The sequence below is a fragment of the Nipponia nippon genome, unplaced genomic scaffold (assembly GCF_047370975.1).
Source record: "Nipponia nippon isolate SJK-2023a ecotype South Korea unplaced genomic scaffold, ASM4737097v1 scaffold_10, whole genome shotgun sequence".
NCBI lineage: Eukaryota > Metazoa > Chordata > Aves > Pelecaniformes > Threskiornithidae > Nipponia > Nipponia nippon.
This window is the reverse complement of record NW_028262291.1, coordinates 8057110-8079233: the sequence shown is the minus strand read 5'-3', so window position 1 is coordinate 8079233 and position 22124 is coordinate 8057110. Positions and strand designations below refer to the sequence as shown.

General features: G+C 38.9%; 1 protein-coding gene across 5 annotated transcripts; it reads right to left on the bottom strand.

Annotated features, from left to right (window-relative positions):
* Positions 1-633: 633 nt before the first annotated feature.
* Positions 634-9562, bottom strand: ARL14EP (ARF like GTPase 14 effector protein). Of its 5 annotated transcripts, none has more exons than XM_087743639.1 (5): positions 9342-9558; positions 8454-8711; positions 4834-5340; positions 3680-3810; positions 634-2200 (listed from the first exon to the last, which is right to left on the bottom strand). In XM_087743639.1, exons 3-5 carry the CDS (start codon positions 5254-5256, stop codon positions 1972-1974), a joined length of 783 nt encoding a protein of 260 aa, XP_087599765.1. In that variant the 5' UTR covers positions 5257-5340; positions 8454-8711; positions 9342-9558; the 3' UTR covers positions 634-1971. The 5 variants fall into 5 exon arrangements, with proteins under 5 accessions (XP_087599765.1, XP_087599782.1, XP_087599802.1 ...); XM_087743656.1 differs by having other exon boundaries at positions 8500-8711; XM_087743676.1 differs by lacking the exon at positions 8454-8711 and having other exon boundaries at positions 9460-9562.
* Positions 9563-22124: the final 12562 nt, after the last annotated feature.

Here is a 22124-nt window from a genome sequence, read left to right as displayed (position 1 = left end):
TTGTTAGGAAACAACTTGAGTGCTCTGGGAAAGTACTCATTGCTAGTGAGTCTGTAAAATGAGAGACTATTTATGCTTTTCAGAGACTTGATGGAGATGGAGAAATACAGTTCTAATAATGGGATGCTCTAGGCAATTTATGCTACGGGTAGACTTGCATTTCACTTCAGTTACTGAATCCAAAGTCTAACTGTGGACTTACGTGATAAGTTATATTTATCAAACAGTTAGAAGCCTGTTAAGTTTATTAACAATGGGTACTGCTGTCTCTGGTCTAATTTAAAAAATAATAAATACATAAAAATTACAAGATTGGACCAGCTTTTTCTGCTCTTGCTTTTATGGAGCTATCTATTTATATTTTCATCTAATTCAAAAGGTTGCCTAAGAGATGAAACAGTTCCGAACATGGATCAAGCACACAAGATTAATTGCTGTGTCAGGATAAGCATGCTCTGTAGTCGTCAAAGTAAAACGTATTAAATGCCACCTGCATGTAAGGGAAAGCCATGGCTATCACTCATTTGTGGTACTGTGTGTAAAGAGCACGGTGCTCTCCCTAAATAAACTCACTGGATGATTCTTGTGACAAATGTGGCTGGAATCCAAGGCCAATGACAGAAGAACAGCAAATGCTCTGACTAAAAAAAGAAAGTCTGTTTAATTTTGTAGCAGATTAACAAAAATGTAGTATAAGTTGATGCTTATACTTTACTAGGACCAGCAGATGTCAGTACAACTCAAAGCATAACTTTGGATTTTAGCACTGCAACCTTCATGACACTTATCAGAAAAGAAAATACTCTGAACAAATTGCAAGATGATACAACTTTATCAAATAAGTCTTCAGAAATCAATAATTAACAGTATTCTTGAATAAATGTGACCCAATAAACATGCACATCTTCCAAGTCTATCACAGAAGTAGGAAATTTATCCAAAACACAACAAAAATACCATGGAATAACACTTGATGTTACTAAGATTTCAATTAGAAAATCTTATTTCCATAAATCTTGTTATATTGTAAATTTTTTATGTTCTGAGGATAGATATTGCATCAACCAAACATAATTTCAATTCAGCTGGGGTTTTTCTTGTAGCAGTCTGGATATTCTTAGTTTGGGAACAGACACTCAAATTCATTTCAGCTGCATGTAAACATTTACATTAAAAACAAGCATAAATAAAAAAAAAAGGGGAGAGGGTTGCTGAAGTACCAGTCCAATTACAGACTGATAACAAATACAGCAAAATTATTTCAACTGTGTTATACAGAAACCAACAAAACAGTATCATAAATAAATACTTTAACATATTTTTCAATGCCTTGACAGTTTAATAACACTTTAATAGTGAGGCCTGAATCCATAAGAATAACTTGATCTCAAATCCTGGTAACTTGGATGGGATCTGAACTCCTAAATGCCTTTGACTCTATTTAAGCAAACAGGATTGAATTTATCAGATGTAGATGGGATAATCTATAGAAGATAGAGCATTCACTATACATCCTGGAGAGAGCTTTATTAATACTGCATGTAAATTCACCCAGAACTTTTAGAGTGTTTCACAGAAAACAGATTCAAAACCATGAGATCCTGAACCAGAAAAGGAAAAATGAGGGATACATGGAGATGGTACACTATACAAAACAGTATATGAAATGGTGAGTGGTTCAGGATGTCACGTGAAAATTTAGCATCTTGTACTTAAATACAGTGAAAAACTGTTCAATGAGAACTTACTTGGATGACTAACAAGACTGAGTACCAGGTAGAATGAAGTATGAAAAGACAGTAGTATGATTAAGAATATTTCCATAATCATACTGAAAAAGAATGTAAAAGCACATTAATCATGTGGATCATGATAAATTCCAATGGCTTTCATTAAACCACTAAATGATGACTGTGCTGTGTTTAATCAAAGCATGGAGTACATACTCAGGATAAACAATGCGCATATGCACTAACCAACATGCTTATTTCTAATTATTTCTCCTCCTTCTATCTCAATTTGCTCATATAGCCACTTGCGGTCACAGCGACATTCAGCTCCACACTTGTTGGAGCCACATTTGGGGCAAGCATAGAAACATCCCAGGCAATCTTCATCAAGACAATCGCAGAGGTCCATCCCACTGTAAAGCAGAAGTCCCTGGCTATCGTAGACTTTACTCTTGGCTGGTATAACTTGCCTGTATAACGAAAAACAACAGTTATTTCCATGTTAAAAAATCCACCTATTCTGATGCCAAGCTGTTAATAGCTGTGGACAGATGTTTGCTTTCTTCAGGTGTTCATTTTAACACTATGTTAATTTAAAAGATATATGTTACTGTATTTGACAACACTTCTCAGTCCTAATTGTATTTCCACTATAGTGCTTTTGAAATAATTTCAAGAATGGGAAGTTTTTATTTCTTCAGTAGTACACTTATTCAACAACTTATGAATATTCTTAATTATATGAAGTAAACTTCAGATTACCTTTCAGATAATGTGAAATGCTCCCTTAATTTACTTTTTCCTTTGTAAGGTGTAGCTGTAATTCAAAGGAGGTCATGTAGAATCATTTAGGGTGCGCGCATCCTAATTTAAAAGTATTTTTTATGCTTTTATCATTACCCATCTCTGTAACAGTTCTGTTAAACTGCAGAATCACAGAAAATCCGTGTTTGGAAGGAACCTCTTGAAGTCACCTTGTCTGACCCCCTGTTCAAAGCCAGGTCAACTCCAATTAGGTTGCTTAGGGCTGCATCTAGTTGAGTTTTGAATAGCTCTGATGTCAGAGATGCCACAACACTTTTGATCCAGTGTTTTATTACATACATAGAAAAAGTTTTCCTAACATCTCGCCAAAATTTCCCTGTTTGCAACTTGTGCCAAACTGAGTAGAAGAAACAAATGGAGGGGAAAAGGATGTGTAGTTTGTGAACAGCACATCTAGTGTCTGTTTCTGTCTTGTAAAGTTAAACTTAGGTGGAGAGCAGGGGAAAGGTCTTAATGTGATCTTTCTTGCATGTTTTAATACGTATTGTATGACTAGTTAAAGCTGGGACTTCTATCACTCTCCTACTACGACAAGACTGAATTGGTCCAAACTTGTAGTGGAAAATGACAGACAAAATTCAGCTGCATATATCTTTCCTCTGTAGACAGTGTGATTTTATAATCAGTCATGTTACAAGGTTGTAATTTGTTATCTAGTATTGTCCAACCTGGACACGAACTTCCTTTTTTAAAAGGAAGGTAAGGTCCTAACTTGCAAACTTTTGTTTACAAAGTATAATTACTGAGTTTACTGAAAGATGACAACTCCAATATTTTAAGTGTAGTCTACTTGATCTTACTGTATTCAAATTTAGCCTATTATCAGATTTTTAGTTTATGCACAAATTAATAGCTTTATCTATGATAGCGTGGTATTGTCATGCCGTACCAAATACTTGTTTGTATTCTAATTACTTGAAATATGGACTGTATGCTAACACCTTATCTTCTGTTTATCTCGGTAATGAGAGTGAGCTTTAACATCCTCAAAACTAAAAAAGCAATCCATAAACATGCAAATATCCATATAGAAAATGTTATAGTGTTACAGGGACACTGACCATCAAGGCTATTTTATTTTGAAGTGAAAGTTAAAGATAATGTAAATACAGGAAACAGCTCACCTGTCTGAATTAAATGATACAATTTTTGTTTGCAGCCTTCTTTTTTCCCTTTTACTGGTCTCAGGAGTGAACTCAGTCTGTCGTCCTGGATTAGCAAACTGTAGAGACTTTAAAGCCTTAGCTGTACGTCCCTGAACAAAGACAGAAAATCTCATTTAATTACAAATACAAACCTAAATTCATAAGAAAATGTCCAGTCAAGCCAGGATATTGTAATAACTTAGGTAAATTGTTGAGCTGAACTCTAAGCACTGGATTTCCCAGGAGAAACAACTGAAGTCTTAAATTTTTTATACTGGAGAACTGTACCAGTCTCAAAATTCAACAATACAAGCTTTCTAGTAGCAGTTTTAATCAATGCTTTCAAATTTCACTCCCTATCAGTCTTCTAATCATACTGACATGTAATTGAAAAATACAGTTGGGCAACAGCCCATGGGCTGAAAGGGACAACAGCTCCTAGAAGGCAGTTCTGCTTTGCTACAGGGCATATATGGATGAGCTCTTGCTGATTTGGTTGCCCACGCTTCAACTGATTACCTGCATACATCTTGAACAATGCATCCAGCAATGTATAAGCTGTATTCCAAACTCAGCACTTAAAGCATTACCCTCCCACACCGGTTCATTACTGCCCCTGCACAAACGCCATGGCCTGCACAGCTCAGACACCACCACAAGAGTACACTTAATTCATTTCAATGCTTGTTCACTTGATAATGAACTGCTAGAGAAAGTGGATTTTTTTTTTTTTAAACTGAAGAGACTAAACTAGCAGTTTATCTCAACATCCTTAGAAGCAACCTTTGCAGTGTTCAGTTTTAAGCACACAAGCTTGTTTTTTGTAAGGCTTTAGTAACAGCTTAAAATACCAGCAGCAGCCTGGTATTTACATAAACTTACAAGTTTTAAGTCACCCTAGTACACACAATCATTTGAATTTAAAAGGCCATAATATTTAATTAGGGAAGAGGATTTCTTTAGGTCCTGCAAATAAAAGTTTAAATATAGCAACCTCCCACCCATTTAAAAGACTACACCCTTTCATATTTCTATTAAAAAAAAAAAAATTCTTTATGCAGGACTTGTATGAAGCCTAATCCCAATAGCTTGCAGAACTTAGGGGAGGTGGGAAAACTGATCCATATACATACGTCCGAATCAAGTTTTCTTCGTTGGCGATCTTCAGATTCAACATCCACGCTTCCGTTTATTATCTGCATACATTTGGGACAAAGCTTCCAACCAGGTACAAACTGTCTTCCAAACTTGGCACTTAGAAAAGTTGCATCATCTAAGTCAATTGCACGTAAGTTTTTCTTTGATAGTTTTCTGTGTATATTAAAGGGATCACAACATGATTTTTGTAAGTCTTCAAATCTTTCAATGTAAATTTTTGCATGGTGGAAGCAGATTGTATTGTTCTCTGAAAGAGTTATTCCAGTTCTAAGCTGAAGTAACAGTAGGTCAGATGAAGATATATCTTGCTTAGTCTTGAAGCCAGTGTGACGGGTATAATAGGTCTTATGGCATTCATTGGTAGCTTGAAGCTGAACTCCAACTGAACAAGGATCCATTTTACTTTACCAGAAGAACTTATTTCACTTATTTTGCCTAAAATGAGTTCTTTGAAGTCTTTAGTAGATTCTATGAAGATCACCCTAGAGAAAGCATTAAAATCAATCAGATTTGTGCTGCAAACCTTTAGCTGTAGGCTTGATAGACTAGGTTTAAGTTATTTAAAAAACATGTAAAGAAATTATAGCCTTCTAGTCTAGATAAGACTAAAAATACACTGAATTTAATTCTGGAATTAAACCATGCATCTTGTTCCTTTCAGAGGCATTTTTTTCCCCAGCTACAATAAGTATCAATTAAAAATGTTTAGTAGCATTACTTTCTCAAAAGCAACCTGGGTGCAAGGTACGAGGTGGATGAATTGTTCAGACAGCAGCCTGCTCTGGTCATCAGTTTCCTTGGGGCCACCCTCTCTTGGCACAGTCCCTGCTAGTCAACATCAGTTGTGAAGATGGCCCACAGGAAGAGACTGCTGTTGGCTAAACAATTCACCCATCCTGTTTCCAAGTAGTTTCTAGGAAAAAATGCTGCTGAAGGTAGGCTGCACAGGCTGTCTGATGTCAGTTAGCAACTTGCATCCAACAGCGCTTTCCTGCGTGTTCTTCCCATGTACACCAGGTGCAAGTCAACACACGGAGAATCACCCTGAGCCTTTTCAAGAAACAGCCTGTGGTATACACAAAGATCAGTGGTTCTAGATGTATGCAGTTGTGGTCATGCGGCCTTTGTGGGCAGCTCTGTCCAACTGAGTGCCAGGTCTCTTTGATGTAAATATTGGGCAGCTATTTAAAGTTAAACACAATTACCAAATACAAAGCTAGCTACTGCAGAGTGGTCTTGTTTGTTGCCAAAGTTTGTTGCAAATCCAATGCTGGCCCTAAAATATCAGAGTCGAGCCATCTTGCACTATTTTCTACTGCAACATAAAGGACAAATTTCTACCAAAAGAAAGGAATGAATTTGCTTTCAAAACCTCTGAGAACCTTAATTACAATGAATATAACCTGACTGGGATCTTAATGTTCACCTACCCACTACTCTGCAAAGACAAAATCAGACAAATTAAAAAGCACAGTGTACTGGTTTTGGCTGGAATAGAGTTAAATTTCTTCATGGTAACTTGTATGGGGCTACGTTTCGGATTTGTACTGAAAATAGTGTTGATACCATGCTGACGGTTTAGTTACTGCTGAACAGTGCTTACAGTGTCAAGTCCTTTTCTGCTCCTCAGACTGCCCCATTAGTGAGTAGGCTGGAGGTGCACAAAAAGTTGGGAGGGGACACAGCTGGGACAGCTGACCCCAACTTACCAAAGGGATATTCCATACCATATGACATCATGCTGAGCAATAAAACCAGGGGGGAGGTTGGCAGAGGGGGCTGCTGCTCAGGGACTGGCTGGGCATTGGTCAGTTGGTGGTGGGCAATTGTTTTCACTTGCATTGCTTGTTTTTCTTGGGTTTTATTTTCCTCGCTTTGTGTTTTTTTTTTTTCTCTTTACTATTTAAAAAAAAAAATATTAAACTGTTTTTATCTCAATCCACAAGTTTGTTTCTCACTTTTAGCCTTCCTATCCTCCCTCCCATCCCACTGCGGGGGAGTGAGCGAGCAGCTGTGTGGTGCTTAGCTGCTGGCTGGGGTTAAACCACGACACAGTTATTTGTGCTAACCACTGAACAGCGTAATATGGCTTTTTAATCAATAAAAGTAACAGCCAATTGTATAATGGAAAAAGTCTGGGATGCTACTCTCAATAAAATAGAAGCAAACAGTATCACACACAACCTAATGACATGAAATGTGTATGTTTATCCAATATATGGAAATATGAATGCCGCAGTGCAGAAGTTTAACAGAGAACAATGAGAAGTTAATAGACTTTTAAAAATTACTCTGAAAAGCCACTGCCTGGAGTAGTGCAGAAATCCTCGATTGTAATACTTCAGTTTTTCTGAAACAGATGTGTATATCTGAAGCAATTATGCAACACATTTCCATATATTAAACTGTATGCACAGTAATTTAAAGGTCTTGCATCAGACATGCTATTGTCTAGTCATTTAACTGATCCAAATATAAATGATATGTGGGCTATACTCAGGCCAGTAAACTTGTTTTAAAGTATAATTTTATATCTGATTCAAGATACAACTGAGTATAACTGAACAATTATTGTTAAACAAGTTTTCTCAGCCGATTATTAAGAATGCTTCAGCTTTCACATTTAAATTAAAGCAAGAATAAGAGAGTCCCAAATGTAGAGGCACAATGTTATAAACACCAGAGTCTGCAAAAAAGCGTGTATATGTCATTCTGAAATTAAAGCAAACTTGGTTCTGTTTTTTGCAAGTTATCTGAAAATAGAAAGACTTAAGTATTCTAATACTTAATACCGATTTCTCAGGTCAAAACCTAAATCCTGTATTTTAAGAACCAGTCCAGTCCTAAATTGCTAGGCTATCTGAACTCTTCTTCACTGACATTTCTGTATTCTAAGTTAACTAAGACCTCTCCTGAAGTTTTGACCCTGCGCAGCTCTTCAGATCTGCACTGACTAATACAAATAAGGAGTAAAGTTTAGATATCAATGAAGTTTTAAAGATTCTTATTCTCCATTCCTGCTGAGCACTGAGTGCTCTGTTAAGTTTTACTACATAAAAGTTCCAGTGCCTTTACCTGTTTATGTACTTTTACTGTGGTACTGACTCTTGAGGAGTTTTTTTTTTTCTCTTTTAAAGACCATCTGTCAAACTTTACCATCTTAGTAAACCAGCTATACTCAGAATTAATCTTTTTTTCGTTACCTGCACAAAGTTTGTCTTTCAAACTAAGGTAACTGGAATTGCTATGATCAAAGCTCACTGCAGCTGAGTTAACATTTTAACAGCAATTTAGCAAATACCGAATAACTCGATTCAAAGAAGTCTGTTGTAGGCTATGCACCAAGCTTGCTTCAAATGCTAAAATGTGTACTTTTGATTCCTGCTGAGAGAGGTGGGATGTGTGTGTAAATGAGGAAGCACATTAGGTCAATATAAGACTGATGACCTGAATTTTCAAAATTTGCAGATGCATTGGAAGTCAGAACTCTTGGAAGATGTTCTAATTAAAAAATAATTATTTTCTGTTTTATAGGAAATAAGTTATTACGCTCCTATCTTTGGCAGGCATCTGTTCTGACAGATGACTACGCTACCTGAAATGCCAATATATTAAACGGAGGGAAAGCACATCAAGTGTACCGCCACAGTTTGTTCAAACGATAGTGTGCTGGTGACATAAGTTACGTATCTCGTCCACTTGATTTGTAAGAATTCTTGGTAGAAGCTTCAGAGGCATTTCTTTCCTCCTCCCCTTGAAAGGAGCACGCAACTTTTTGCCTTTGATTTCTCTTTGGCAGAAACAGGAGAGAGCTTCAAAAACCATGTACTTAAATGGAAGCTTCTGTTCACACCTGTGAAATCATGAATTAAGGGTTTACTGCACCAAACACAACAACCTAAAGCAGAAGACAGCGATGAGGATCAGCACAGCGAAGCACTGGTGCGCAGTAAGCCTGCTGCACTACCAGAGACTCAGCAAGGGTTTTCTAGGTTCCTGCTGCAGGTGGAAACAAAGGATGGAGGAAACTACAGCTTAGGCTGGCAGCACTGGGTTTTAAGAAGTGGAAGGGAAAGAACAGCGCTGAAATCGCAGATGCGAGCCCATGTCCGAACACGTTACGCTGGTGTTCAGCAGCTGCACAGCACTGCGCGGCAGACCCTCACCCGAAGGGTGACAGCCCCCGCCAGGGCCGCCTGATGAGAACCGTGCCCGAGTCCCCAGGAAAGCCCGCCTGCTCTTGCGGAGGGCCCTAACCCTCCGGGGCCAGCCTGCCCGGCCGGCCGGGCGGCGATCAGCGGGCCCGCCGCAACCGAGAGCGGCTGGGAGCCACCGGGAAGGGCCCTCTGCAGCCCGGGCGCGGCCCTAGGCCGCGGACCGCTCCTCCCTAGCCGCTCGGCGCGGCCCGTCGCCTCGCACCGCCCCTCCCGCTGCCGGCTGCCCAGCCGCGACCCCCGCGGGCGGCAGGAGGCTACCCCGGTACCTTGCCGTGGACTTTCTTCCGCCGTTGCGGCGGGACGCCGGTGCCCGATTGCCGCGTTCCCCCAGCGACGGCGGCGCTGCCTGTAGCGGCCATTAACCGCCCCTCACCTCCGGCTCACCATAGAGCAGCGGAACCGCCGGGCGGCCCGGAGCGGCGCTTCCGGTTGGAGATGGGGAACGGCGACACCGGTCGCTACGGAGGAAGCGGCGGGGAGGGAGGCGGGTGTCACGTGGCCAAGGGCGCGCGACGTGAGGCGCCGCCGGGTCGGGCGCGCGGTGCGCGTGCGCCGCCCGCTGCCTGAGGCGAGGGGCGGGAGCGGGGGCTGCGGCGGCGTCGGGGTGTCGGGGTACCGGTACCCCGGTCCTCCGTGCGCCGGCGGGGCGGTTCATGGTGGCCCTGGGGTGGGTTAGGCGCAGCCTGGCGGCGGGGGGGGCTCATCTGCAGCGATGTCAGGGGCTGTTCCCCTTGTCGCGAAGGGCCGGGTGCGGTGCCCGGCGAGTGCAGCGCCGTACCGAGCGCAGCGCTTGCTGTGAGGGCGGGCCGCGGCCTGCCTGTGTGTGTGGGTTAGCGAAGGCGCTGGAAGCGGGTCGGGCTTCAAGCTGTGCAAACCCCTCTTCTTCCCCGACAAAAGGCGGTGAAACAAAAATTAAAGCAGCGACAGCTTTCAGTGCTACCAGGGTAGGGCAATCTCAGGGAGTCAATAATTATATTGTTTTTCCCAGGTTCCTGGAGACGATGTTACCTCCCCCCCCCCCCCCCGAAATCAGTGCTACTGAAACTGTTTTATTTTAAATAAAAATCTTGAAAGTCTGTTGCTTCATTTAGGAAAAAAAAAACACAATTACTTGGTCACTAGAATGTCTTTCATAAGTCTGTTACTTTTTTTTTTTTTAAAATTCGGTAGTGTTTTCAGGGCAATGGATCTTGCCAGGGAGGAGGTACGAAATTTTTACTATTATTTGTTTGTTCTACAGCTAGGTAGTGACACCACACCCTACTTATTCTTGGAGTTTTTTTGAAGGATAATGATAATAAATAGAACACAGGTGCCTAATAAGTATCTTAAGTTTATAATACTGATTTCACATTGTAATGAAGTTAGTGATACCTAAAAGAAAGCCTTAAATTACCACTTATGCCTATAGAATGTTTTTTTTGGTTTATCTATTTCTGTTCAGAATTTTAGAGTTTCCAAGAAAAAAGCGCTAGATGAGAGTATTTTTCTTCTATTTCTGTCGGGTTGCTCTCTTTCCAGACTGAATTCAACGCAGAATTTTTTAGAGGATGTGACTGTTCTTTCCAAACCTCTTCAAAGGCAGGATAGCCTTTTGAAACGTTGCCTTTCTCATAAATGAGATGTGACGTGGAGACTTCCTAGGCACTGAGCTGCCCTGCCTGTGTTGCTCCTGTCCTGTACAGTAATTGCGTATTGCTGAGTTATGACACAATGAGACAGAAAAGATCTGTGAGATCATCTGCTATATGTTTCTGCCCACTCAGAGCTATTGCCCAGAGTACATCGGTGTGTCACAGCCCAGTAACATTAGCAACAAATTAAGGCCACCCAGCTAGCCACACTAGAGGCTTAAGTCTCCCTCCCCAGTCATTTATAACTAAATAATTAGTAACTGGCTTTCCAGCAGATTTTCAGGGGATAGAAATAGTGAGAAAGCTGAATTATAGTCAGAGAAAACACAGAAGGGCATGGCATGAACCTAAAAATAATTTTAATGAGCCATAGAAACTAACATTAGTAACAGGATAATGAGCATCACCATACTCGTTACTTGGGGCTTGACACAGCTGATGGATGGTATGGTAACAGCTGACACTTCTTTCTAAACAAATAAATTTTGGGACTGAGCTAGGGTACTGATTAGTGCAATAGAAGACAGTCTAGATTCACCATAAATATTTGGGTGTAGATCTAGGTGGTTAAAGTTGCGATTCAAACAGTTTTTGGATCTGGTTTCATTGGAGGCATTCTTAAACTGAAGCTACGTCAGAATCTTGGATTTGGCAAATAGTAGCCAAGCCTAAAAGAAACTAAATTTGCCTTAAAGGGCAAAACAACTGGCTTGAAATAAGTAGCCAACTTAAGCTAAAAAAGTTAAAAATACACAACTTTCTTGAGGCCTAGCAGTAGTTTTTTATGGCTGTGCTATATTTTGTCATTAGAAAAAAAATCTTAGCATAATGAAGTACTGAAGCCAGCTGGGCACAAATGTTAGAAACAGCACGAAAAATCCAAAGCAGCAAAGTGGGGGGTTTTCTCTTGTAGTCTGTTATTCACAGTCGCCTTTGTCAGTACCGGTAAAGAGATCAGCGAAAGGGTATTTTCAGGTAGAAATAGGATTTTGAAATGTCTGTATCCCTTTAAAATGCAAGACTGTAAATCAGGATGTCTTTTAATCTAACTTTTTGCAAGAATGTTGAAGAATTCGTGGAGTAGTTGTCTGAAAATAATTAAAAGCCTGTGGAGGTAAGAAATAATTTTATGCTTGCTTTAGGAGATACTCGGGATTCTGAAGCACAGGAATATAAAGCTTTAATCCTAATGTGGCAGTAACAGCGTGTAGGCTGTGCCATTTTCTGTTTCTCCATCTGACCATTAAAGAAAGCCGTTATAAGTTCCATATATATTGCTTAAGTCATACATTGGCTCAATGATGACAGAGAGACTGCAAAGTGCTATCATTCAAGGAGGCTTCAATAAGGCTTCCTCTGCTGGCTTGTACTGCTTAGGATGAAAGGTGTGGAATTAATGAAGGGGAATAATTCATGAGAGGAGATATTTGAGATACAGGTTGTGACATCAATTGGTATTAAATAAATATAGGAAGAGCAGTGAGGCGTGTGTATTCACTTTTTCAGCGTTAGTGTCAATCTGTAAGGCTGATTGTGTAGGGCTAGATAAAGACTTCGGGTTATCCGGGTGTTAACTTGTTACAAGTCTGCCATCCTTGGATTTAGACTGGTTTTGGTTGATCACATTAGCCTTTATCTATGTAAATGGAATTGTGCCTTAAGGAGAGAGAAGTTTGGGGTTTAGAGTAAAAGGATTCTAGATATGGAAGATGAAAGGTAACAGGATCATGAGATAGACTAGATGTGGTAAAAATGTTCTCGTATATTCTGATAATACTGGGCTGGAATTTAAATTTGTTTCTTTGCCAGTGCAGGTTGACTCCATATGCCATTTTCATACATAAGTGCATCTGAAAACTGTCAAAGCTTGTGATGCAAAGGAATATGTACGTCAAGGTAATTTTTAGTGGATTTCATGTTGAAGAGTAGTAGAAGTCACACTCTTTGAATCCAGTTTTGGTCTGCTTGCTAAGATTCAGTGATTAGTGTGTGCCTCAGTTCACTTACATGTAAAATTGAATAAAGTAGTATTGACATATAACATAAAAATTGCTATGTCTTTCTATTGCCGACATTTTCCAGAATTTGAAGCAGTGATGGATTTGTTACTGACCTGCAAAACACTGGGATAGATTCAGAAGAAAGGCAATATTAACACTGTATTCAATACAGTACAAATTCCAGGTAGCTCAGCTCAATTTCAAAGATAATAAAGCAAAAATTTTTACATGAGAGGACTACCTGAGAAGGCACAAAAAGTAAGTATTTTGGTAATTTTTCTTCTAGGAGCCCTACCTGGATTTTAAGTTTTTTGTAACTTTACCTATCACATGAAGAGCATTGTTTTAAGATCTTACAGCTTATTGGTAGAAAACTTCCAGAAATTCAGTTTATCTATGTAATATCCAGGTAGACTGGCCTAGAAACCAGCAAAATGCTGGTAAGGGTCAGGGATTTGATTTAATTTCTTCTTCAATCTCAGCAAGTTTGAGGATGCTGTTAAATTGTTTTTTATTAAAGTGAAACAGATTAAGATATTCCACTAGTATCGCATGAAGTGTCTCAAATTCAAGTGTTACATGAAAATAAAATTTGCATATTATTATTTTGGCATATTTGATAAGAAAAAAAGCATCTAATTTAAGTTATATGTTTTTGTTACAACCAGAGATCCTATTTCTTTTCTTCAAAGTTTTTAGGCAGACATCTCTCTGTGTCTAGCTCCTAGCAAATGTGCTGGAACACTAAGTAGGCATAGATGTTATCTGCTTTGAGTTTTTCTATGATGTTCTTACGAAGTATTGTCACGTGCTCTTTGAGAAACATAAAGTCAGAGATAAAGAGAGTGATTGTAGCAGGGAAAGAGAAAGAAAAAAGCTGAAAGTTTTGGTAGGGAGCATTTAGGCATAAATGGAAAAAAGGAAACCTTTACTATCAAGGAGCACCCCAGTAAATTCAGCGTGAAGGGGCAAAATTCTGTGTGAGGTACAGTTCAGAACCTTTGAAGCTGCATAAGAACTAGGAAGACTCAAGGCAGAAAGGGGGCTGTATCAGTTGAAAGGGTTATTGTGAATTACTAGGCTCTTGATAATAAAAAATAAAGATTTGATGGGAGAAAACAGGTGACAAATTTAGGTTAAATCCTAAGATGTGTTTGGAAGCTGCCAGTTGTCTTACAGCTCATATATTCCCTTATGCTATGGGGATCCCCAGCTCGGGGTACTTCTTTCTTTTGTGACTGAACATTACAGTTTGGGAGTAAGTATTAGCCTGTTTAAATATTGCTTGTGGAATAAAACCATTAGTTTGTGGAAGGCTGAAAGCAAAGGACCTTAGAGAATTTAGTATGTTGCCATTAAATTTATGTTGTCCAACTGTTGTTTTTTTTTCTTTTGTGTTGCCATTTGTTAAGTTGTCTTGTCTTTACCTTTTACAAGGACCTACAGTTTCATTTGAATGACACCTAAATAAATACATTTTCTTACAAATAAGGGTAAGTGTAGATTTCATGCTTCTGCCCACACAAACTCAAATACAAGCATAAAGACATTCACTAAACCATAAACAGAGTTGTAAATCAGTAGCCCACATGAGTTTTTCCATGTAAAAAATGTGATGCCAAGTGCTGCATTTTATCTAAGAGTCATAAACTAATGACTTGTCACCAACAGAACTGTTTCTTTCACGCCAAATCTTAAAGTTGCCAAAAGTCTGGATATCACCGTAAAGCTAATGGTTTAAAAAAAAAAAATCTTAAAAAGTACCTTGGGATATTTTGTAACATGATAATAATTTTTATTTTGTATGATATAGGTATAAAAGCATGCATATACAGGCTTAAATCACTTTCTGGCCTGGTTGTGGTTTGTTTTTATTTTAATTTGACAGTGTTATAAAGATTATGGATTATTTTCAAAATTTACATTTAAATTTTGACTCACAAATGTTGAATATCTGGATTGACATCAGGCTGCATTTTTTGAGTCATACATTTTTATTCTGTCAGGCTGACAAAAGCCTAAAATCCCCTTAACGCTTTGATTCGCGCTGTGTCACAGTGAGAATCATCTGCTCTACTGGCATCTGACTTTGGGATGCCCCTTTGGGAATCTTTTGCCCTTTCCAGGCTGACTTCTTGATAGTCTTTATAAATTTATTGCCTGGAACATTCTGTCTGTCTGCTCAGTGAGATCTTTCTTTATTTTGTGTTGAGCAGGATTTTGGCTGCTACGTCAATCTGTTCCTCTTGTTTGAGCAACTTCACAGATGATGTAGCATCACCCTGTTGCTATTCTGTGTTCTTTGCTTCGGGGCTGAAGGGAACGTGCTTAGAAACATGGATGTGTGCTGTCCTTTGGAATTGGTGCAGCATCTCTCTGCCAGGTTTGTATCTCATTAGAAGGCCCCAGTAGATAGCATTTTGTTCTATCATTTGTGTCTCTGATGATGCTGATTTTCAGCAGGAGTTTTCTTTACCCATCTGTAAGGGCATTGAATTTATTTCTGATTCAGAAAGCAGGGATGTTAGTTTTTGCTGTTATTAAAAGCAATCTCATTCAGCCTTTTTCTAGTCTTCTAGAGAGCAACTAATATTTGCACAGACCCAAGATCAGTTAGTGCTTACTCACTGGTAACAGGTTAGGGTGTTCAAGGAATTTAGGATTTGACCTTTGCTAAGAAAAATGTCCCCTCTGTGCTTGGTTTGATGGAAAATGAAGGTTGTTAATCCGACAGTAGGCAAATCAAATACAAATGGGGAAACTACTGGTTTTGCATTGGTGTATGCTCAAGCATTTTTCTGTTTATCTGTTACTTCTTCCTAATGCGCTCTTGTGCCGAAGGAAACAAACAGCACAGATAATGAATACGTGCCTGTGAGTGGGCATTGTGTCTGAATATAAGTGTGGGTTTATGGGTATATGTCATTCCAGGAAGCCTCGTATGATCATTTCCTGTTCAATAGTAGGGCTTGATTCATGGTTATTCTGCATTTCTTTTATGCTGTCTGCCACAGAAAGCAGGCTCTAAGGCTGTCTTAATTGAACATTAAAGTTGAGGAGAAGAAACGGACAGATCAGCGTTCAGGTCTAGGAGTGTTGGTTGTATAGCTGCCACCAGCTATTGACAAGGGCTGTAGTTAAGTCCTCATTTTGGAAAACCTATCCAGCGCAGATTGCTAGCAGTGATTATTAGCCATATCCTGGAAACTCTTGTGTATGATACTGTCTGTAAATGGAGACATTTTCCTGTGATATTTTTATTGAAGGAAAAGTTTTACTCTGTTGACATGGCTATACTGGCATAAAAGTGTTTCTGCTACTATGGGCAGCTGATACATACTGTATTTTTAAAGGGTGTTTTCCAGGGCAAATCACACTTAACACTCATCAGTTTGTTACCTTATTGAGGAGGTCCTAAACAATATCACTTAGAGAAGTTGAATTAACTTGCTGAAATCCTGAGGCAGTTCAGTAGCAAAGTAAGAATAGCTCCTAGCAAGTCTCAGTGTAGACTTAGGTCCCTGAGGGCACCTCTGCAAGGTTTTATTGGTGCAGTTGTACTGGTATAATTCATACGGGAAATGTTTTTGTATAGCCTGCTGCTTTAGTGAGGCTCTGCTGCAAGAGTACCTTTGCTTGCTAAGCTTACTGTTCCTAACACATCAATTCTACCACAATTCTTCAGTTACGCTCATGGACCAGCGAGTCCTGAAATGCTTGTGACAAGGAACGTCAGAAACTGACTCTTACGTTTGACTATCCAGTGTGTTGCACAACTTCTTATCGAACATGAAGTCTTGGTATTAAAATAGTCAGTGCAGCTGGGTGTATGCATAAACCAAGCTTAGATTTTTTTTCAGTCCTCTTCTGTTACAGGCGTTGGGCTCTACACAAAATTCTGTAACTGTATTCTTCAGTTCTACAGCATTCTGCAACATGACTCACTGTATATCAAACTTTTCTATCAACTGTAGCTATGGGAATCGTCACGGTTCCTTGAAATCCTTATAGAAATGAGACAGTTATCCCATGAAACCTTTACTGAAATCAAGTTTATTTATATCCTTGCTGTTTTTACATGAGAGTGATTTTTTTTTTCTTAAAGCATAGGAGACAGTTATATTGTCCAGCAGTTTTATATCCTTGTGACAAATCGGTGACCTAAAAACACACTGTTTGCCCCCTGGATTTCATGCATCATTATGTATTTGGAGAGAAAATGCTGTCTGCAACTGATAGGTCTGTTAGCAGGTACCAGCAAATACTGCAAATAGAGTCTAAACATAGTGGTTTTTAACTTCCAAAACCTAATGTAAAACCATTACGTATTGTATTAGGCAGTGTTATTTAAAAATGTTCAAGCAATCAAATTTTGGATTTTTTTACCATCCGTCATTTTGAAAGGTAAAACAAGAAAGCTTCTGATAAATGATGGGAGAAAATTCATGTGTTTCCCATCCCCCAAAGACCCCACAATAAAACGCGTTCAACCTAAGACCACTTTGTTGATGTACTTTAGAGTGTCAAAGTCAAACCTATACTACTACTTATTATGCTGGAGCAAACCAATTTATGAGTCGATCAATCTACGGTGAATCAAGAGTGTTGTACAGTAGTTTATAAGTTACAGCAACAGTTTTCTTTATAGCTTTTACTGAATCCAAGTAACATACTTAAAAGAGGACACCTCAGCTTCCTGAGGCAATGAATATGAGTTAATACCAGCAGCTGTATTGACAAAACAAAGCTATTACCTAACTGAAAAGGGGTAACTATTCTAAAGACAATCTAAAGTTTCTTAGTTTTGACAGTGATTATAAGCTTCTATTTTTCAAATTAGAAATTTTCATCTTACGCCTTTATTGATAGCTAGAGAACAAGAAAGATGGTGATACCACACAACTTGCAGTTAAAATTTCTTTATGGACGGAGGAAGGAATGGCATTGTATACTTCATTGAGACTTCTTGTTTCTCTAGGTTTTTTAGTATCATTCCAATGCCAACATCGTAGCTGAGGGGAAGAGGAAGGTCCTGGTCATTAGGGCCTCTAAGGGAGTCACTACATGCCCACAAAGCACTGAGGGAAGGCTCTATGTGTGTATCTAACCCCCAGTTCCCCAGACCAGCTGGAGTCTGCTTTAGGTCCGCAGTGCAGGCTCAGTAGTGAGCTGCTTTGAGATTCCAGGATTCCAGAGTCTGTTTTTTCCACTGTATCTGAACACCTTCTCCTAGAATATCCTCAAATGGCTTGTAAAGGCAGCTCATACCACGAGCTGGGTTTACTTATTCATGTCTTAATATTCTTCTCTTTTCATTGCCAACTTCAAATGCTCTTTTTAAGTTTTTCCCGGGGTAAGTTGCATACTAGCTTCACAATAATGATCTGCTACCGTTCTATCTGTAACGGTTTTCTCCTGTCTGTCTTGGAGGTAGTCGCAGCATGTAGTGTTGCTGTTTGATTTCTGACAAAATTCTACTTTTCCCCAAGAATATTTCTGATATAAGCATTCCTTGTCGTCTTCTAAGAAATCTTCGTCACTATCATATCTCAAAGGTTTTGTTTCTTGTGTCAGTAACGTGAATTTACTATGATCTATAAACATACTTACTGTGAAAAAATAAATTATTCACCATTTAAATCAATTTATGTTTGGAGAGCCTACAGTTTTCCTGAACTTTAATAGTTAGTAAATTCTTTAGGGCTTTTTCTTCTATTTCTTACTTTGGAACAGCTTCGTGTCATTCTCAGACAATTGAATTGCTTTGTACCTTCTTCTTTATTCATGCTTTGATTGTTAGTACCAATTTTTTATTAAGTCAGTGTACTGTGTTAATGCTCTATTTATGTAGGATAGTCAGTGTTTCTGTGCGAATGAGGATAGACTATGCTCTTATCTCTTCTTCTCATCAGCAGCAAGATATTTAATCTCTTCTTTTTGATGGAAGAGACTTCTTTTAAATTCACTGAGATGTTGTGTAGTTATTGAGCCATCCAGCCTCCTCCCAATCTGGTTATGTTAGGAAGTATCACATGCTTTTGCATAATCAATAAAAACATGCTCAGTGGTGACAAAAATCCTAGGGAAATGATGATTTCATGATGTCATCGGGTTAATTCTGCTTCTGAAGTTTGCTTTCTGCAGTCCTGAAGTACAAAGAACTGTTCTGATACCATTGCATCAAGACTCCAGATTCTCATTCTTTAGCATGAACAAAAAGATTCCTTTTATCTGCTTGTCCAGCTGGTATCTAGTCAGCTATACATCATTGCAGGTTTCCCATAATAACACAATTGCTAATTGCTTTGAACAAATCCCCTGGTACTTTCCCAGTTTTTATTTTCAAAGGAGCAGGTGCTTTTTTCTTTTATGCAGTTAAGGTCTGGCTCTTATTTTCATCTCTCATGTATGGCATTTTAAATAGTTCTGATAAGGCAAAATCACATCTTTACTGTTTGGGCAGAGCTGCCATGCTGTCCTCTCCACAGAGCCACCCAACAGGTCTTTGTTGAACATTTGCTCCCAAATTATACTTCAGAAATTTTTGTTGTGTGCTGTTGGTTCAGGGTGTTAATTTTTCCAAGACCTCTGAAGAGCAGAGCTAAGAAAGGACAATAGCTGATAAATAATCTTAAAAGTTTGGTGATCAGGATACTCTCCCCATTCCCAACACTTATGGCCTCCTTTATATGTACGTGATAAACTGACTACCTGAATACAGAAGTTCACATGTTGTATACAGATAATAGAGGGTCTTGTCTACACTGCAGACCGAGAACGTTCTCCAGTGTGTGTGGTGTGGTCTCTGGTTGTCCAGACTGAGGAACCTGCTGGAATGTGTGACACTTCTTACCATGTCTGGGTTTGTCTGAAAGAGAAGAATGGGATGGTGGCCACCTATGCAGTCTGGATCTGGAAGCTGGGAAGTGCTTGCAGAGCCCACGGTTGTGCTTAAAGAAATGTGGTTAGGACTAAGTTACGTACATTAATTTTAGTTGCAAAGTATTCATAAATGTGTAGTGACACTAACGGTGAAGTATGCTAATGAAAAGACTTCTCAGGCCTGTGGAGGAGGGAGTTACAAGGCTGATATTTCAGTCATTTGCAATGAATATTCTCCTTTCTGTACATGCTTTGTTTTGTTTTGTTTTCCTGTCTTTATTATCCTCCAGCTATAGAGGACAAACATTTGGGCCATTTGTCATCTTGAATTCATGTCATTTTAAGTATATAAACATATCACTGGAACATTTCCTTATTTATTCACTTTAATGGACTGTGACTAAAATGTTATTTTCCTTTTGTGTAATTTCCTTTTCTTTTCTGTAATCTCTATGTTTATCGTGTTTTATATTGTTTTCTTTTTATTTTGAAGCTTATGCATATTATGTTCTATACATCCTCTTTATGTTACAGTACTATAACGAGTGGAAGAATTTTTAAGGTCTCTATGGCTCTTATTCTAAATGATAAGGATGCATTTACTTACTTTCTAATGCTTTCCATGGATTTTGAAATATTAGGAAGTCCTTGGAAAAGTCCTTAGCATATCAAAAGTCCTTAGCTTTGTATAAGTGTCCTATTGAAAATGTAAGTCATATGTAAAAGTGCAATTTTTAATTTTGGCAGCCAGGAGCTACGCTTATGGGCTACGATTTCTGTGTGTCATTTGCTGCATAAAAAAAAGAGCAAACCCAAGGGGAAAGCTGTTCTTTTATTGTTGCAAGCAAATGGATATTAGGAAACCTGTCCAGAAAATGGTTCAGCAAATAGGTTATGAGTGACATAGTTAGGCTGAGGAAATTTCTCCCTCAAAGGGCTACTTTGTTTTGTTAATATTTTATAGCATCTTGGAAATTCTCCACTGGAATTGTTATAATATTATTATGTATTGATCTGACTGGAGAGATGCTTTTAATCTGGATTTTAATCTGAATCTTCAAAATGCAGAGAGGCTTGAAAGACCTTAGTGTGCAGGTTTATCCTATCTCAGATTAGCGGCTTCTCAAGTAAGGGACATGCAATGGAACCATAGTTTTCTGTCTCAGGAGAATATCTTCTCGTAAATTAATGTTTTGTATATTTATCAGATGTCTGTGAATGTAAGTGCTTTTTCTTTTAGTAACCACAAGCTCTTTGCAGTGGTATAACGCAGTGAAGTACAGAGAAGCCTCTACTTTGTTCAGTGTTTGTTCCCATGAGGTAACTTGTACTCTACACAGTGTTTCATTCTTTTGGTGGCTCTTTGCTGAAGGAGGGGGAAGCTAATTTTGTGAAGTGAAATATGGTCACTGTGTACTGCGCTTGGATCAGGGTGAGTATTCTGGAGTTAGGTCAGACTTGTATTTAACAGTTTGTTTTCAGTGTGGTTTTGTGTCTTAGCACTGATTTTTTTTTTTTTTTTAAATAGTGGAAAGCATCAAAAAGTAATGGTGAGCACATAAAAAAGTAGAAGAAAGATTTTGTGTTCGTGGGTAGTGGATTATTTATGCCACCAAGTAGGATGGGTATTAATTATTTTTACTTGTCTTTACTTTCCAGATAGCACCATGACTAAGAAAAAGAGGTAATGTGCTATGTTATAGTCATTTGCATAGAAACACTGTGGGTACTATCCAATCCTTTTCAGGCTCTTGTCTCCCCAAGCACCAAATGATGTCTGAACTATCTTTTTTTAAACAGAAACATAAGCAGGCTGATGCCTGTACAGTGCAACCCTGTGGGAAAACTTTTTGAGCTTTGCAAAATGTTTAGCTCTGAGAAACGAAAGCAGATGTTAGAGCAGAAAGAATTTATGCCGAAACTTAGTAAGATGAACAGAAGGGGAAAAGGTAATGGAGGAAAACACAAAATGAGAGGAGGCTAGGCTGGACTGGGACAGAATAAATGGAGGAACATTGAAGACGGACTGAGAACTGAAGTTTGATATGAACTGAGAATGCAAGATAGTAAGACTCAAGGACTGGGGAAGAAAGACTGGAAGGAGAAAGATGTAAACAGCAAAAAAGGCAGAAACAAAATAAATGGTGGTAATGGAAGAGACCAGAGCTCTGAAGTTAGTGCAATTTTTTTCCCCTCCAGTTAATTTCACTTGATAAAGTTATAATGTATGAAAAATCTGGCTTTGATCCTTCTGCAGTCAAGGTACGCTGGTTTCTCGCAATAGCGGAAATAGCAGGAAAGTAATATGTTTTAACTTTAGGAAGCAAGTATGAGAAAATCCAGTGCAATGATTGCTTTCCCTTTAGTTTACAAAGTAGAAGTCATTTGTGGAGTAGCTGGTGCAAAATACTCTCCTGATCACCAACTGTGCGCTTTTTTCTGTGGTTTTGCACAATTTTATGAACACTGAGAGCCCAGAATATAGGTGTGTAAGAATTAAAACATTAGATAAGACCAGTGGTTGTATCAAACT

Coding starts and splice junctions, on each gene's coding strand:
- ARL14EP (XM_087743676.1), bottom strand. CDS start 5,256: ATGGATCCTTGTTCAGTTGGAGTTCAGCTTCAAGCTACCAATGAATGC. Junction 3,811..4,833: donor GAAGAAAACTTGATTCGGAC/GTATGTATATGG, acceptor GTCTTTGTTCAG/GGACGTACAGCTAAGGCTTT. Junction 2,201..3,679: donor GTATCATTTAATTCAGACAG/GTGAGCTGTTTC, acceptor TTCGTTATACAG/GCAAGTTATACCAGCCAAGA.